The 18,898-nt window shown below is 37.6% G+C and overlaps 1 protein-coding gene and 1 long non-coding RNA gene across 2 annotated transcripts in view; one reads left to right on the forward strand and one right to left on the reverse strand.

Annotated features, from left to right (window-relative positions):
* Positions 1-2,233: 2,233 nt before the first annotated feature.
* The window catches only part of thbs1a (thrombospondin 1a), a 31,149-nt gene continuing 14,484 nt past the window's right edge, over positions 2,234-18,898 (reverse strand). Inside the window, exons 11-23 of the mRNA XM_073927957.1 lie at positions 17,755-17,931; positions 15,752-16,053; positions 14,889-15,041; positions 13,472-13,690; positions 13,208-13,315; positions 9,936-10,095; positions 9,025-9,143; positions 8,185-8,419; positions 6,725-6,952; positions 6,046-6,317; positions 5,869-5,966; positions 4,992-5,131; positions 2,234-3,550 (exon numbers count right to left, since the gene is read on the reverse strand). Of these exons, the coding sequence (XP_073784058.1) occupies positions 3,543-3,550; positions 4,992-5,131; positions 5,869-5,966; positions 6,046-6,317; positions 6,725-6,952; positions 8,185-8,419; positions 9,025-9,143; positions 9,936-10,095; positions 13,208-13,315; positions 13,472-13,690; positions 14,889-15,041; positions 15,752-16,053; positions 17,755-17,931 (2,219 nt within the window). The 3' untranslated portion in view covers positions 2,234-3,542. The remainder of the gene's footprint in view (positions 3,551-4,991; positions 5,132-5,868; positions 5,967-6,045; positions 6,318-6,724; positions 6,953-8,184; positions 8,420-9,024; positions 9,144-9,935; positions 10,096-13,207; positions 13,316-13,471; positions 13,691-14,888; positions 15,042-15,751; positions 16,054-17,754; positions 17,932-18,898) is intronic.
* On the forward strand, positions 14,610-18,166 carry LOC141378490 (uncharacterized). The gene is made up of 3 exons (XR_012393152.1): positions 14,610-16,468; positions 16,537-16,807; positions 16,944-18,166. It is a non-coding gene; the product is annotated as an uncharacterized lncRNA (long non-coding RNA).

The following is an 18,898-nucleotide window of genomic DNA, read 5'->3' on the forward strand; positions in this document are numbered from 1 at the left end:
AGTTGAGTTTGAAAAGCGAGTAAACCTGGTGATTTTAAAGCGATTGGTTGAGTTTGTAAAGCGAGTAAACCTGGCGATTTTAAAGGGATTGGTTGAGTTCGTAAAGCGAGTAAACCTGGCGATTTTAAAGCGATTAGTTGAGTTCGTAAAGCGAGTAAACCTGGCGATTTAAAAGGGATTAGTTGAGTTTGTAAAGCGAGTAAACCTGGCGATTTTAAAGAGATTAGTTGAGTTTGTAAAGCGAGTAAACCTGGCGATTTTAAAGCGATTAGTTGAGTTTGTAAAGTGAGTAAACCTGGCGATTTTAAAGCGATTAGTTGAGTTTGTAAAGCGAGTAAACCTGGCGATTTTAAAGCGATTAGTTGAGTTTGTAAAGCGAGTAAACCTGGCGATTTTAAAGAGATTAGTTGAGTTTGTAAAGCGAGTAAACCTGGCGATTTTAAAGCGATTGGTTGAGTTTGTAAAGCGAGTAAACCTGGCGATTTTAAAGCGATTAGTTGAGTTCGTAAAGCGAGTAAACCTGGCGATTTAAAAGGGATTAGTTGAGTTTGTAAAGCGAGTAAACCTGGCGATTTTAAAGAGATTAGTTGAGTTTGTAAAGCGAGTAAACCTGGCGATTTTAAAGCGATTAGTTGAGTTTGTAAAGCGAGTAAACCTGGCGATTTTAAAGAGATTAGTTGAGTTTGTAAAGCGAGTAAACCTGGCGATTTTAAAGCGATTAGTTGAGTTTGTAAAGCGAGTAAACCTGGCGATTTTAAAGCGATTAGTTGAGTATGTAAAGCGAGTAAACCTGGCGATTTTAAAGCGATTAGTTGAGTTCGTAAAGCGAGTAAACCTGGCGATTTTAAAGCGATTAGTTGAGTTTGTAAAGCGAGTAAACCTGGCGATTTTAAAGCGATTAGTTGAGTTTGTAAAGCGAGTAAACCTGGCGATTTTAAAGCGATTAGTTGAGTTTGTAAAGCGAGTAAACCTGGCGATTTAAAAGGGATTAGTTGAGTTTGTAAAGCGAGTAAACCTGGCGATTTTAAAGCGATTAGTTGACTGATTTAGTCAACTAATCGCTTTTACAGTGTATTTTTTATCAAATTGATCTAGCCTTGGTGAGCAGACGTCTTGAACGCTAATGTAATATATTATGGACAAGTGTGTAAGATTTTAAAACTGATAACGATCATGTGTGTTGTAGTCAAACTGCTGGCCTAACCTAAACTTTACTATATATTCACATTGAAAGCGTGCTCTAGATGTTATTTTTGCTTCAATAAATGTGTCTCTGGAGAGCAGAAAATCTTCTGTTAAAAGCACAAAAACTGAATGAATCAACCTTTTGCAGCAGATATAGGAGTGAACCCAAAGCAAAAACAGTTGAGCTTGTTTTGAGAGCATATGTGTATTATTGTGTGTATTATTAAGCGCTGTGGTCTGCTGAACGCGGTGTCGTGTTCATGTGGACGTGTTTCAGCGACTCCGACATTCCCAGAATTCCTGACCTTGAAGGTGATCCGTGTGTTTGCTGATAAATGAACCCTGGGTTTGGTGAGAAAGCACAGGCTTTTCTCAATCCTCCTCTTGGAGCACATCAGCTTTTATTGCAGCAGTAACGATCACTCATTTTACCCATAAACCAAACCTCAGACATAGACGGCTAAATTAAAGCATCCACAAATGACAGCTTTTTATTCATGGACTGTATTTCTTGGTGAAACACTGAGATTCATGGTGTAAATTTAGGCTGAGCACACGTCATGCGTCAACAGAAGTAATTTAGTGATATTAAAATACACACAAATATAATAATAATCCCATAATAGAGAAAAATTTATAGATGTTTAAAGATAAAGATGAAATCTAATTATTTTAACTGTTTTACATACATTTCATTAGACACTTCATTTATATACTATATCTATATTCCATTTAAATACATGTATACTACATGTAAATATATATATATATATATATATATATATATATATATATATATATATATATATATATATATATATATAAATATTTTTGTGTGTGTGTATTATATATCATTTGTATAAAGATGTTGTCTCATATTTTCAGTAACCATGCTGTACACATGGCATTGTTAATATTCAAAACATCCTAATATTATCATTGATGATATAACCATAATTAATAAAAACACAATAATGTTTGTCAAAAAACACAAATTAAATAAAAAGATAAACAAAAAACACCACTTAAAGGCACACACTACTTCACACTATTTTAACCCAAAAGTATTTATTGTTCATGTGATTTTACAAAATAATTGATCATTAAACAATATTGTGTGAACTAGTAACAATACTGACACTGAAGCATCCTTAAACATCATTAAAAAACTAAGAATATCCTCATCAGTGTGCAAACAGTTTATACAAACACTTCCTATGTCAGGTTACAGTTCATTATAAATTACTTAAATAGCATATATCTACACAGATGACAAGACAACAGACAAAACCCAACTGAAAGCAATAACTTACTTTAAACAACAACAACAGCAACATTATTCATTATGCATAAACGATTTATAGCAACAATTTCCATTCATGTTCTGCACTGGGGGGCTTCGCTTCCGAAGGGAAAAAACGGTTGTATTATTTACAGAAGTGGCTCTAAAATAAACTAGAATTTCATTATTCATATATTTGTTTTCTTAAACATCAGTGAGGTAATAATTGTATATATTTATGTAAATACATCTATAGTCCCCAGTCTGAAACGCTCTCCTGAAACGTTTATTTGTGAGATGAGTCCACATGCATCCATCTCCTCACAACATAATAAATAAATTAAACAAGTGCGCCTCCAATTCCTGCTCCTTTACAAACAGAACGTTGTACGTCCTTCGAAGGTCCTTCTACCCTGAGAAACACACATTGGTCAACATCGATCGCATCAAAATGATCCTTAAGATCTGGACGTGTCAATGGCAAGCAGAAGAGCTCAGAAAGTCAAACGTGCATCATTTCTGGACGTTCCTACAGCCAGATCCCCAATCATTGATCAGCTTTACTTCATTTCTGTGCTCGTCAAAAAGTCCACACAGATCAGACTCTACTGAAGAGCTTCCCTTATTCCACTGATTTCAGCTTTATTTTCCACTCGGGATCCTCAGGACTTCACGTTTAGATCCTCGATTCCACCGCAGAAGAGTTTTATAGCACAGCATATTTAAACTAGTGCTGTCAAACGATTAATCGTGAAACCGAAATAAAATTCATATTTACAAAATATAATTGTGTGTAAAGTGTTTACTGTTGTGTGTACAAATATATGCATGACTATACTGTATAAAATACTTGCTTATATTTATACAAATTAAATGTAAATATAATTATCTTCTATATTTACTTATTTTATGTACAGAATGTGTATTTATACATATATACATAAATATACACAGTACACACACACATATTTATATATTATGTAAATTTAAATTCTTATCTTGATGCGAATAATCATTTGACAGCACTAATTTACACCACAGAAAACGACAGGAACCTCCTTCAGGAAAACCTCCATTATATATCTGAAAGAAAAGAAACAATTATGAGTTTCTGCAAGATTGACATCAAACACTAAAGATTATAAATCCCTTTCACCAATACAGACTTTTCAGCAATTACATACAAAATGTAAAACTTTCTATAAAAATGAAGTAGTTTTTTGTTGGCTTGTATTTTACTGTACTGTAAAAATACACAAAATAGCTCTGTTGAGGTATTCCTACTATTTCATTTATTTTACTTCACAAATGCTAATTCCACATCTGTCACATCCATACATTTTCAGGACAGAGATCATGCGTGAACAGTCTCTTTTTAAACATATCGGTAAATTCATTCCAACTATTTTCAGGACAGAGATCATGCGTGAACAGGCTCTTTTAATAAATATCAGTAAAGTCGTTCTGCAAATTTTCAGGAAAAATATGGGTGAACAGTCTCTTTTTGGTAAAGCCGTTTATTAAAAATATCGGTAAATTCATTCCGACAATTTTCGGGATAGAGACTCTGTGTAAACAGGCCCTTTTAAAAATATCTGTAAAGCCATTTATTTTAAATATCTGTATAGCCTCTATTAAAAATATCGATAAATTCATTCTGCCAATTTTCAGGATAGAGATCATGTATGGACAGGCTCTTTTTAAAAATATCGGTAAAGGCCTTTATTAAAAACATCGGTAAATTCATTCTGCCAAAAAATTCGAGATAGAGATCCTGTGTGAACTGGTTCCTTTGAAAAAATATCGGTGAAGGATTTTTTGTTTAAATATCGGTGAATTCATTCTGCAAATTTTTGGGATAGAGATCATGTGTGAACAGGATCTTTTTAAAAATATCGGTAAAGTTCTTTAATTAAAATATCGGTAGATTCATTTCACCAATTTTCAGAATAGAGATCCTGTGTGAACAGTCCCTTTTTAAAAATATCGGTAAAGGCCTTTATTAAAAACATCGGTAAATTCATTCTGCCAAAAAATTCGGGATAGAGATCCTGTGTGAACTGGTTCCTTTGAAAAAATATCGGTGAAGGATTTTTTGTTTAAATATCGGTGAATTCATTCTGCAAATTTTTGGGATAGAGATCATGTGTGAACAGGATCTTTTTAAAAATATCGGTAAAGTTCTTTAATTAAAATATCGGTAAATTCATTTCACCAATTTTCAGAATAGAGATCCTGTGTGAACAGTCCCTTTTTAAAAATATCGGTAAAGGACTTTATTAGAAATATCGGTAAATTCATTCTGCCAATTTTTGGAACAGAGATTCTGTGTGAACAGTCCCTTTTTAAAAATATCGGTAAAGGACTTTATTAAAAATATAAGTAAATTCATTCTATCAATGTTCAGGATAGAGATTGTGTATGAACAGGCTCATTTGTTGGGAATTTGCATGTAATAAAGGTACTTTGATGATATTTAAAGCATTAATCTTTAAAAAAAAAAAAGCAATCAACTGAGTTTTACCTCTGCATTCGTATTTGAGGTCTGAGAAGTAAACCATCTCTTGAGAGAAGACGAACAGCCCGAGTCTTCCTCCCGCATATGTCTTATCGTAGACACTTCCGGAATCCGCCATCACTTTCTTGCCTTCATACATAATAACTCTGGAAATCAATCAGTAGAGCAGGAGTTAAACTTGGTTAGTAACCACAATCCCTCTTGAACCAAATTTTTATTACATTATATTATTCCAGCATGTAACTTTGAGACGAAGAGGATATATTTTTTGTAGATGTGTGCATTTTACAAGCTAAACGGCTTATAGAGCTCCATTGGAAAAACATGGAGGCATCAAGTATAGAGATGTGGATGCAGGAGATATCTCACTGGAGAAATTAATGTACATCATTAAAGACAGATGTGAGGTGTTTTGAAGATTCTTGGAACCCTCTTTTGATTTTTGTAGAAAGAGAAAATACATGAGATAATAGAAGATATGCAGGAGAAAAATGGTGGAGATGTTTTGTTATACCAATTATACAGGATTAAAAGATCTTATGGAAAACATCTCGCTCTCTCACATGCGAACACCCATGAAGAAGAAACCCCAAAATCTCCATCTGCTATTATAAATAGAAGATTTAACTGCTTACATCGATTTAACTACACAAACAGGTCTAATAATCGCACAATTGGCTTTGACTCCATGAAGTCTGTGTGGTAGAGGATGCTCCATCTATAAGCACATGCTGAGGGTATAGTAGAACTGGCTTTACTGACTAAATGTGCAACGTTTATTTCCCAGCCCAATTAAAGCAGCTACTTCTGGTCTTTAGATTGACTTGAAACCTCCAGGACAGTTATTAATCTACTGTGTTATTTTACTGAGCAGCAGACCCACCTGATGTGTCCAGTTTTGGGTCTGTGGATCAGGTGCCACCTGTAGGCCGTGAAATCCTTCCAGCCGATGTTCTTGGGGTCGTGCCACAGAGTTCGCACCTACAAACGGTGCAAAATAAAGTGAGTCTAATTTGAAACATGAAGCTCAATGTCTCAAGAACTCAAAAGTCCACATTACCTGTCCTTCGGTGTCACCGGTGTGCCAGAGTGCGTTGCGGAGGTGTTCTCCAGGCCCTGTGGTGGAGTTGACCACTTTAATGGAGAGTCCCGAGTAGCCCTGGGCTTTGGTGGGCGTGTGGGACCAGTACGTCTGCGTGATCTGCTTCCACATCACCACATAGAAGCGAGAGCTGGACTGGTAGCCGAACACAAAGCCGGCGTAGTCGTCATCACGGTCTGTGTTGATGAAGAACGTGCCGCTAAAGTCCACAGAGTTGAACTCATCGAAACCTGCGGGAATTCAAAATCATCAACTCCATCAGTCTCCATGAAGACTCAAACTGAGCTTGTTTAATGCACGTCAATGCCAGCTTAAGACAAAAGGGGGTGTGGTTAGGAATATTGTGGCTAAAGGGTGTTGCCAACTGAAACTTTTACTAATGGTTGGAGGGGCGTGGCCAAGCATATTTCACCCAATCAGAGTGGTCAGAGAAGGACTGCTGTTCCCTCAGAAGCAGATGGGCAGAGTTTGATTGAAGATTGCCAAAACAAACTGATTTTAAAAGTGGATTAACTTGCACTGACTAATTGTTCATCTAAAGACCCAGAAGGTGCGCTAGCGATATAAACACTGAACATTTAGATTCCGCACATTAGCATGTGGATGAACAAATTGCCTTCATTTCTCAGTCACTCACCAACAGCGATGCCGGGATCACAGTTGACCGTCTGCAGAAGCTCTTTGCCCTGGTGACGGACGACCCAGTTGGGGTCAATCTGCGAAGTCCCCGTGGGATCCAGAGGAACCATCTGGAATCTGCGGAAGTCTGTTTCACTGATGGCAAAGTTCTCCGGACAAACATCGTAAATATCTGGCACGTTATCATCGTCAAAGTCGTCCTTGCAGGCGTCTCCTCTGCCATCACCTGCGCAGGAGAAAACAGGAGACAAATCAATATCGCTCACCATCCTCCAGCTTAGTCTCTGAATTAGCAGTGGTTGCCACAGTGGAATGAACTGTCAATTACTCTGGTAAGCTTATGATTGCTTTCGGCAATTTCTGATTCACGAATCAGACGATTCTTAAGCCACTATAAATACCCTCAGCTCCATATCACAGCCATCTTCATTTCGAAAAATCCCCCCTTCCAGCCCTATTCCTCCTTTCCTAAACAGGTGGCACGGTGGTCCAGTGGTTAGCACTGTCACCTCACAGCAAGAACATCACTGCTTCTAGTCCTTACCAAGCCAGCCGACATTTCTCTGTGGAGTTTACGTGAAGTTCCCTGGTTTCCTCTCACCGGCCAAAAACATGCAGCTTAATTGACTAATCCAAATCAGCACCATAGACATGTTGCTAGTCAGTAGTTATCTCTTAAGAGCGATCACTATCTGTTCAGTAGCTACTAAAGCAGCGGAGTTCTCCAGATCTACCTGAGCTCAAACTCCCCTCTCGCCCTGCAAACGGTAGGGAGCCCCGAGCTCGGGGGTCTTATGAGCTCAGGGCTCTCTCCCGGGACAGCATGCCAAACACACTTTATAATCAATCATCAGCTGAGGGTGAACTATTGAAAAAAGTGCCATATGCAGATTTGAAGTGATTCAACCGGTGGAGATAATACATAAAATATCGGCTTAACAATATCGGTCTTATTCTGATATCTTTGATTTTATAATCACCTGATTTAATCGCCTGGGATTATGAACATGATTTTTGTGTAGCTTGTCAGTGAACTATGACTCTGCTTCATCTGAAAGCCTAATTTTGATATTGGACCGATAACGTTAATATTAAAAATGTAATATATCGGCAGATATCGGTAAGGCCACTGATTTATTGTGCCTATAAATTTGTTTAGAAAAAACCCTGAGATCAGCATTTACCATCTCAAAGGCTAATTTTGATATTGGATAGGTAGCATTATTGTTAAAAATGTAATTTATCGGCAGATATCGGTAAGGCCGCAGATATATCATGCACATAGTATTATACAGAAAAATCCCCTGAGATCAGCACTCACCGTCTGAAAGCCTAATTTTGATATTGAACAGTAAATTATAATATTAAAAATATAAAATATCGGCAGATATCGGTACGGCCGCCGATATATCATATACATAGTATTGTACAGAAAAATTCCCTGAGATCAGCACTCACCGTCTGAATCCAGCTGATCGGGGTTGAAGACGAGTCTGCAGTTGTCTCTGTCGTCAGGAATGCCGTCGTTGTCGTCATCATGATCGCAGACGTCTCCTTTTCCATCCTTATCGTGGTCGGCCTGGTTGGCGTTGGGGATGTAGGGGCAGTTGTCCAGGTTGTTCTGATGTCCGTCCTCATCAATATCCTGGTTACTGTCACACTTGTCTCCAATGTTGTCGGAGTCGGAGTCAATCTGTCAAATCCATTATAACAAAGCGTTAATTAGGTGTCTTTTTTGAGGGTGAAATATAATTAGCTTAACTGTTAGTGGGCGGAGTCACACAGACCAAAACAAAGACGGACATTTCCGACATGGAACGCACATTTCAAAGCAGAATATCTGACCTCAGCATTGTTTTTGAGATAAGCAAATATGTTCACTAAGCATGTTTCTGAAGTACCTGCACACACACTATGGCATTTCAGTGATTTATTTTAAAGCAAACATTGTAGAATCACATATCACATCCTTGTGATACCGGCACCTACAATACTTTTAAAGTGGTTTAAGGTTGGTAGAGTGCCATGTTTGACTGCATGATGGTATTTACTGTAAACCCCACCTGCAGTAACACTTGTCTCTCCATATGCACCAGACACTTGGCTTAAACTTACAGACTCAGTAAGGTAAACGATGTGTACTTGTGAATGTACAACAAATCGTGTTACACTACTTGTTTTCTTCAACCTTAAATTCCTCCTTTCTATAATATTGTTTCTGTTTTTTATGATGGTTTATTTATGCAGTGGCTCTATATAATATATGTGGGTGTGACTATAATAATAATAAGATCAGACCTGGTCAGGGTTGTGCTCCAGTGGGCAGTTATCACAGTGGTCCCCGACTCCGTCCCGGTCAGTGTCTCTCTGGTCGGTGTTGTACACATATGGACAGTTGTCCTTCTCATTCAGAATGCCTGGACAAACAAATAACAACGTCACTGGCTGTGTTTCCATCCATCAATTGTACTGCACATTTTGGATTATCGCATTGAAACAACACCTGTAAAACACTCTCTTTCCTCTATATGCATCAGGCACTTTCTTAGAAACGCTTCTATGATTTTAATGTTTGTTTATGTCCGCTTGTTAAGTGTGATGTCGAGCGTAGCAGCTTCCGGGTCCAAACGCTCTATCAAACTGTATGTGGAGACTCATCAAGTGGTAATAATAAACATTTACTAAGCGCTGTAATACTTTCGAAAATCACAACAGCAATATATATATATATCCATGCCTAATATCTGATGGCCAGAAAGTGATTAATGTTTTTGGTATTTGTGATGCAGCAAGCCCAGAGACAGTTGTGTACACCATGACTTTATAGTATAATTCACTTGCCATGGTCTTTAGCCTCCTTGGTAGAGAAACTGACTCTCATGCGGAAGGTCGCTGGTTCGATCCTAGCCTGGAGCAGGTTGATTGGTAGGACCGGTGGGGTTACATTGGTGCCGTGACCCGGATGGGAGTGAGGTTTAGGGGGTGAGTGTAACGGAGGCCAGCTAGTAAGAGCTGTGCAGGTAAACCTCACTCCTCTGACCTCTAAAGGTGCTCTAGCGACAGACGTTAGAGGCCATGGTTTTTATCCTCCTTGTTAGAGCAACCGACTCCTATGCGGAAGGTCTGTGGTTCGATACCAGCTCGGAGCGAGTTGGGTGGTGTAGGACTGGTGGGGTTACAATTGCACGACAAAAAAAACAACAACTCACCGTCCCCATCGATGTCGATAGCACATGCATCTCCTTCTCCATTATTATCGGTGTCCGTCTGGTCGGTGTTGCTGTCGTATATGCAGTTATCACAGCGGTCACCCACTTGATCGCGGTCCTGATCGTATTGTCTTGGGTTGAAGACGAATGGGCAGTTGTCCTGTTTCAAAACAAACAAATCCAGCCAATCAGCGATGAGGTCTTTATTAAAGGGACAGTTCACCCAAAACTGAATATTCTGTCATTCACTCTCCCTTCATTTGTTCCAAACCTCTATGAGTTTCTTTCCTCTGTTGAACACTCAAGAAGATATTTTGAGGAATGTTGGAAACCTGTATTTTTTTTCTACTATGGAAGTCAATGTTTAGGCGATAATCACTGACTTCAATAGTAGAAAAAATACAGGTTTCCAACATTCTTCAAAATATCTTCTTGAGTGTTCAACAGAGGAAAGAAACTCAGAGAGGTTTATAACCACTTGAGGGAGAGTAAATAATGAGTACATTTTCACTTTTGGGTGAACTATCCCTTAAAAACCCAAAGGTAAATTAGTTTTAAAGACAGGAAACTCTGCAGTTCATCAACAAAACTATTTCCATATTACACAGCAAACTCTGAAGGCACAATAAAGTCTATACAATTGCAAAAAGAACAACTTAATGCGCTTTAATTTGGTTTTCTGGAATTTTTGCTCCATATGTAACCTAGACAGCTTTCTGAGGCAAAAGCAGATGCTGATATATTTAACATATATTAAATATAAGAGGTAATATTTCTAACTGCACTGCAAAAAATGTGTCATGTTTCTAGTCCAATTATCTAAAAACTTTTAATCAAGAAGCATTTTCTAGAGAAACAAACATTATAGTGGTGTTTTCAGAAATAATGAGTCAAATTGAAGAGAGTTTTTCCTGAAAACAAGCAAAATAATCAGACAATAGCTAAATAATCTTAATTTCAAAGCAAAAACAATATTAACTTGAATATTTAGTTTGTTTTATTATAAAAGTCACTGATTATTTTGACTTGATTTTCTTTGAAAGTAAGACTTTACTATTTGCTTGTCTAGAAAATGCTTCTTGGTGTAAGATTGTTTAGATATTTAGACTCGAAACTCTTAATAAGAAAAGCATTTTAGATACACAATCCCCTTCTGAAGGCAGAAAGATGGAGAGAAACATCTGGAGATGTCCTCTAGCTGCTCACAGACTGAAAGATATCAAAATCTCCATCACATCACAGCAAAGCAGTAAATAAAGTGGACGTGTGCAGCAGTGTGCCATGATGGTTTGGGACTCAGCTGTGCTGGAATGCAGGTTTGTTTGCCCAGGCAGATTTTTTCCCAGTGAACGAGCTGAATTATGGACGTTAAAGCAAGACATCCAGAACGGCTGGACTGAAGCCACCACAAAAGCTTTTATTTATTCACTACTGGCAATGTCTGACTCTGTCCCTTCTTTCTTTTGTAGTCACACTGGATAAATGCTTTTCTTCTGAGAGTTTGTGTCCTGTTTCTAGTCTAAATATCTAAAAACTTTTAAATCACGAAGCTTTTTTTAGACAAGCAAAACATATAGTCTTGTTTTCAGAAATAATGAGTCAAAATGAAGTGAGTTTTTTCCTAAAACAAGCAAAATAATCTGTCAATGGGGGAAGAAAAATATGGAGCTAGATCAGTCTCAAAAATAATACACTTACACACGAAAATGCATAGTACATGTATGGGAAATCCAATTACAGGAGCCATAAACGCACAAATCCAATTCGTAAATTCAAAATGCAATTCATGAAGTACAAATACAAATTTGTAAATTCAAAACAATACTTAAATGCACAAGTCCTATTTGTAAATTAAAAACTCATTCCGAAAATGCATCAATAGAATTATTAAATTCTAAACGCAATTCATAAACGCACAGATTTAATTTAGTAAATTGAAAACTTTATTCATTAATGCACTAATCCAATTTCTTACATTTTAAACGCAATTCATTAATGCAATAAATCCAATCTGTAAATTCAAAACGCAATTCATAAATGCAAAAAAATCTAATTCATAAAATCTAAACGCAATTATTAAATGCACAAATCCAATTCGTAACTTCAAAACACGATTTATGAACGTACAAACGTACAAATCCAATTCGTGAATTTAAAATGCAACTCATGAGTGCAAAAATCCAATTCATGAACTTAAAACGCAATTCTTAAACAGACAAATCCAATTAGGAGATTCAAAACTCAATTTAAAAATACTTAAATCCAATTTGTAACTTCAAAACACAATTCACAAACGCACCAATCCAATTCGTAAATTCATTCATTCACTTATTTCTTTTTGGCTTAGTCCCTTTATTAATCTGGGGTCGCCACAGCGGAATGAACCGCCAACTTATCCAGCATGTTTTTACGCAGCGGATGACCTTCCAGCTGCAACCCATCACCGGGAAACATCCACACACGGCTACGGACAATTTAGCCTACTCAATTCACCTGTACCACATTTGTTTGGACTGTGGGGGAAACCGGAGCACGGGGGGAAATCCACGCAAACACGGGGAGAACATGCAAACTCCACACAGAAACACCAACTGACTCAGCCCAGGCTCAAACCAGTGACCTTCTTGCTGTGAGGTGACAGCGCTACCTACTGTGCCACTGCGTCGCCACCAATTCATAAATTTAAAACGGAATCGAATTCTTGAATGCAAAAAATCAAATTCATAACTTCAAAACACAATTCATAAATGCACAAATCCAGTTCATAACTGCAAAACGCAATACTTAAATGCAAAAAATCTTCAAAATGTAATTCATAAACATGCAAATCCAATTCGGAAATTAAAAACGGAATCCATAAATGCAAAAAATTCTAATTTCACAATGCTATTTATAAATACACAAATCTAATTTGTTAATGCAAATGCAATTAATAAAATGTGCATGCATGAATTTATTCTGCAGATGAGTTATTTTTGAGACTTATATGGCTCCATACAAATAGTCTTCTTTCAAGGCCAAAACAACATTATTTCACCCACCCCATAGTCAGATTATTCTGCTTGTTTTACTGATAAACTCTCTTCATTTTGACTCATTATTCTGAAAACAGCACTATATCGTTTACTCTAGTAAATGCTGACTTATTGAAGGGTTTGTGGATATTTGGACTAGAAACAGGACAGAAGCTCTAAGTAAGAAAGGCATTGTTTTGCAGTGCAGTAGCAATGCTAAATGCTGTTTGAGAAGAGGAATGTGTTTTTAAGACTCACCCCGTCATCAGGGATCCCATCATTGTCATCATCATGGTCACAAGCGTCTCCAATGCCGTCTTTGTCGTAGTCTTCTTGTCCAGAGTTGGGAAGGTCAGGGCAGTTATCCTGAAAGAGGACGTGTGTTCATAGTTTTGAAGATTTTCACATGCTGGGGCACAATTCACACTCTCTCTGTGCTAAACCGTATTGGAAACCAGTAATAGTGCATCCCAATTTGCATCAGTGACGTCCTAAAGGTTAAATGAACACAGTCAAACATACCTTCTTGCAGTGGTAAGTGGCGTTTTCCACACAGTGTAGGTCTGTGTTGGGCCAGCCGTCCAGATCTGGATCCTCCCCACAGATGTGGCCGTTCCCGGCGTATCCAGGTTTACATTCACAGCGGAACATGATGTCTGAGAAGATGCCCAGGTAGATGCAGTTGGCGTTTTTATTGCAGTCATGGCTGCCGTCAGCACATGGGTTTCTTGGTGTGCAAACCTGCCGAGAAAACAATTTGATTTAACCCCATTTACATTAGTCAGTCATTCTTAGCAGACACTTAAGATAGATTTGAACCCCTCAACCATTAAACGTTGACTTCACTATATAGCAATTAAATTCTAATATAATCATCACAAATTCACTCATTGGGAAGGTACACATACATACTTTACCACTAAGTTTAGTTTTGTGTAATAGATCAAAACTCATTTATTGTCACTCGACAACCTGTGGGACTGTTTGCACTTACATTTTAGACCATCATATTGGTGTATAAACACAAAGCAATCATGATAAACTACATATCTATCTATCTATCTATCTATCTATCTATCTATCTATCTATCTATCTATCTATCTATCTATCTATCTATCTATCTATCTATCTATCTATCTATCTATCTATCTATCTATCTATCTATCTATCTATCTATCTATCTATCTATCTATATTTATCTGTCTATTTATCTATATAATTTGAAAGCTTAAAATGTCTATATTAATGTGATCAGCATACTCAGAGTCGTAAAGCGTTACTTTGCTACAGAAATCCACATGTAAAATCATTTAAACGTTTTAAAGAGTGAATTCATATCAAATATTAGCAACCTGTTTGATACCTTTTTAAACAAATATTGTCAAAAGTATGAACAACTATGGTTCATATTCCTCTAAACATTCACAGAAATAGGGGACGCCCTTATATGATCACCAATGGAAACTGGTGGTCATGTCTGGTACTGCAGCCAAACTAGGCCCTACTGAAAGCACATTGGAGATATCAAGTTCAAATTTGGAAAATAACGTGTACAGATATTTAGCTTTGATTGTCTGTCAATGTTAGGATTAAACATGTTTTGTAAAATACATATTTTTATTTAATATTATAAAATACAGATTTATTGTTTTATTTTTTATAAACTTAAAGGCACAACTTTTGTTTTCTAAAATTGTTTGAACTTTTTTTCCAATTTAAGCTGCAATCTGACTTTGGTCTTCTTTAAAATGAGACCAAGCTGAAATCTGTGCACCAAAGCATTGAAGATTGATCATCTTTTGATTGTTGAACAGGCATTATTTTTACATCTTTGTTCAAAACGCTGGGCTAACAGTTAAGGGGTTAGAATAGTCGAAAAGGATAAACAGTAATAAACTAGTCTGTACTATCACTGGTATTGTTAGAGACTGCTCAAACCTGTTTGTTAGCAATGGCCTGTTCTGTGCCTCTGCCGTACGGCTGCTGTCCAGAGTATCGCGGTGGGCACGGCAGACAGTTGTATCCCGGTTCTGTGTTCTCACACTGATGGACTCCATTCAGAACAAAGCAGGCGTCTGGAACTTCTTTGCACTGCAGAAACAACATTATAGAATATTTAGAAACACCAATAGATATGTTTTACACACAAACTTACCTGCAAAACTGGAATATAGCATAAAGCATGAGTTAATAAAGCAGCATTTCAAAATCATCACCTCCTAAACATGCACAGATATCACTGGTGTTTGTTCACCTCAAATAAATGAGCCTCAGAAGACCAAGAGCAAACACAATGAACACTGTGGCTTTTGGAGGCATGAGACGGGAGCGCAGACAGATGCTCAAGACACTTGTGGAGGGAATATTAATAGAAGAAGAATACTGAAGCACTGTGATGACGCACTGACGGAGGACTGAGGCCTTTTACAACCAGCCACTACCTCTTACTTCCTCTTATTTCCTCTAATCTTCATTCCCTCTGAAACACTTTCCAGAACCTTTTCTTTTACAGTTCCTCACTGGTGGAATGGTCTCTCCAGTCCCATACAGACTGCTGGATCAGCAACATTCAAAATAAAAAACACTTTTCTTAATCCACACCTACTCGAGCTTATGTTTGTCTAACATAGCTAAGTGGAAGCATTGTATTAATAGCCCTTGATGTGAGTTCTGTCTCTTTAAGATGAATCACTTGATTTAAAGACCCTGACACCAACCTCTTTTCTGGTTGTTTATGTTTACCTGTTACACATAAGCACTTTTTGCAGTGTATAAAAGCGTGCTGAAGGTAAAGTTCTCACCTCATCGATGTCCTCGCAGTGTGTCCCGTCTCCAGTGTACCCAGCCGGACACTCTCCGCAGCTCCAGGAGCCATCAGGAAAGCTGTTGCATTTGGCTCCACTGAAGCACGGGTTCGAGAGACAGCCGTCTACAGGACAGGTCTGAGCGTTGCACATTCGGGCTGCTTTGGAGTCACCCACACAATCTTTTCCACCATATTTTGGAGCGGGGCTGTTGCACAGGCGGTGTCTGCGCTGTAGCCCTCCACCACAGCTGACCGAACAACTGTCCCACAGAGACCACGGACCCCAGCCACCGTTCACTGACACACCAGGAGGAATAATGCGTTATTTCAGGCTTTTAGAAATGAAACTGTATATCTGCCACCGATATTTATCTGTTAATATTGGATTAAAATGAAATCTATCACCAATAACATGTAGTAGTTTATGCACTTGACTAAAATCGGTACCAGACCAAAGTTGTCAGGTACATCTAAATTTTTTGCAATTAACAAATATCGGTATTTATATTGGTTTAAATTTTTGTACCATTCGGCATCTGTAGTTAATGGAATTGAGAAATATTGGTATGCGATGAAAATAGTTTCAACCAGCGCGTCTGTATTTCATGCAATTGACAAATATCTGTATCAATATCGGTCGACAGTTTTGCACCAATCAGTGCATCTGTAGTTTATTCAATTGACAAATATCGGTATCAATATCGGTCAAAAGGTTTGCACCAATCCATGCATCTGCAGTTTATTCAAGTGACAAATATCGGTATCAATATCGGTCAAAAGTTTTGCACCATTCAGTGCATCTGTAGTTTATTTAATTGACAAATATCAGTATCAATATCGGTCAAAAGTTTTGCACCAATCTGTGCATCTGTAGTTATTCAATTGACAAATATCGGTATCAATATTAGTTGAAAGTTTTGCACCAATCAGTGCATCTGTAGTTTATTCAATTGAAAAATATCAGTATCAATATCAGTCAAAAGGTTTGCACCAGTGAGTGCATCTATAGATTATTCAATTGACAAATATCGGTATCAATATCGGTCAAAAGGTTTGCACCAATCCATGCATCTGCAGTTTATTCAAGTGACAAATATCGGTATCAATATCGGTCAAAAGTTTTGCACCAATCAGTGCATCTGTAGTTTATTTAATTGACAAATATCGGTAACAATATCGGTCAAAAGTTTTGCACCAATCAGTGCATCTGTAGTTTATTTAATTGACAAATATCGGTAACAATATCGGTCAAAAGTTTTGCACCATTCAGTGCATCTGTAGTTTATTCAATTGACAAATATCGGTATTGATATGGGTCAAAAATGTTGTACCTATCAGTGCATCTGTAGTTTACGCAATTGTCAAACGTTGGTATCCAATGAAAATAGTTTTAATCAGTGGCCCTGTATTTCATGCAGTTGACCAATATTGGTATCGGACGAAAGTTTAATTCCAATCAGTGCATCTATTGTTTATCCAATTGAACAATATCGGTATCGATATCAGTTAAAATTTTTGTACCAATCGGCATCTGTAGTTAATGGAATTGACAAATATTAGTATCCAATGAAAATAGTTTCAACCAGTTCATCTGTATTTCATGCAATTGACAAATATCGGTATCAAAATCGGTTGAAAGTTTTGCACCAATCAGTGATGAATCCGATGAAAATAGTTTCAATTAGTGGCCCTGTATTTCATGCAATTGACCAATATCGGTATCGGACGAAAGTTTTAATTCCAATCAGTGCATCTATAGTTTATGCAATTGACCAATATCGATATCACTGAAGGTTTTTTTTTTTCAATTAGTGCATCTCGAGCTCTTGCTATTGACTAATATTAGTATCGGAACTGGACAAAAGTTTTGTTCCAGTTAGTGCATTTGTAGTTCATGCAATTGACCAATATCGGTTTTGCATGAAAGTCTTGTTTCAATCAGTGCATCTGTAGTTTTTAATTTAGCATCTGAAACACTTATTAATGCTAAACGCTCACCTGGGCACGGGTCTTGCTGGCAGGGTTCAGTCTCGCGTCCTTCTCCTGCGCAGTCTCTGCCGCCCATCTGCGGTGTCGGGGAGTTGCAGAGCCGTATGCGAGTGATGACGCCGTCGCCACAGGACACTGAGCAGGAGGACCAAGGAGACCAGTGGCTCCAGCTTCCGTCCTGCTTAACTGCATGAATACAAGAATAAACATTAAAGATTTGCTGGATATCAGACATCAGAGCTCGGCAGAATCACCAAAAATTATATTTCATGGCATGAGTCAGTTTAAGTGCTGGGCGAAGATTAATCGTCGTTAATCGCATCCACAATAAAGGTTAGTATATACATAACACATATGTGTGTGCACGCTTATGTTTGGGAAAATAGTTATATTGAGATTTAAATAAATATGCATTAGATACAAAATTATTTAAATGTTTTTATTTTGTATTTGAGTGTGAAATCTTTATAGATAATTACCAACACACATATATTACATAAAAAAACTTTGATTTAGGATCTGATTAATCTTGCCTAACAGTTTTATTTCACAGTAATGAGATATTTCAGAATATAAAGTTATTTCAAGAGTTCACACTTAGCTGATGATTGATAGTAAAGCTAGTTTGGCGTGCTGTCCCGGGAGAGAGCCCTGAGCTTATAAGATCCTCGAGCCCTGGGCTCCCTCCCGTTGCAAGGCGAGAGGGGAGTTTGAGCTCAGCTAGATCTCGATGACTCGCCCTCTTGCTTGTTGTAGCTAAGTGTCAGATATGGATGCTGAAAGGTGTACTCAGAGTTTAGCTAATGTATTTTGATTAATTGTTTAGGTTGCTTGTTTTTGAACTGTGGGAGGAAACCGGAGGACCCGGGGAAAACCCACGCGACCTCGGGGAGAACGAGCAAACTCCGCACAGAAATGCCGTCTGGTTTGGAAAGAAATTAAAGCAGGGGCATTCTTGCTGTGAGGCAACAGCGCTAATCACTGGCCACCGTGACGCCCGTTTTAAAGGAGGGAAAGTAAGGCAAGGCAAGGCAAGTTTATTTATATAGCACATTTCATACACAATGGCAATTCAAAGTGCTTTACATAAACAAGAATAAAAGAAACAAGTAAAATAAAAATAAAAACAAATAATAAAAATGCGTAAAAACAA

Source organism: Danio rerio, chromosome 17 (genome assembly GCF_049306965.1).
Source record: "Danio rerio strain Tuebingen ecotype United States chromosome 17, GRCz12tu, whole genome shotgun sequence".
Classification (NCBI taxonomy): Eukaryota; Metazoa; Chordata; class Actinopteri; order Cypriniformes; family Danionidae; genus Danio; species Danio rerio.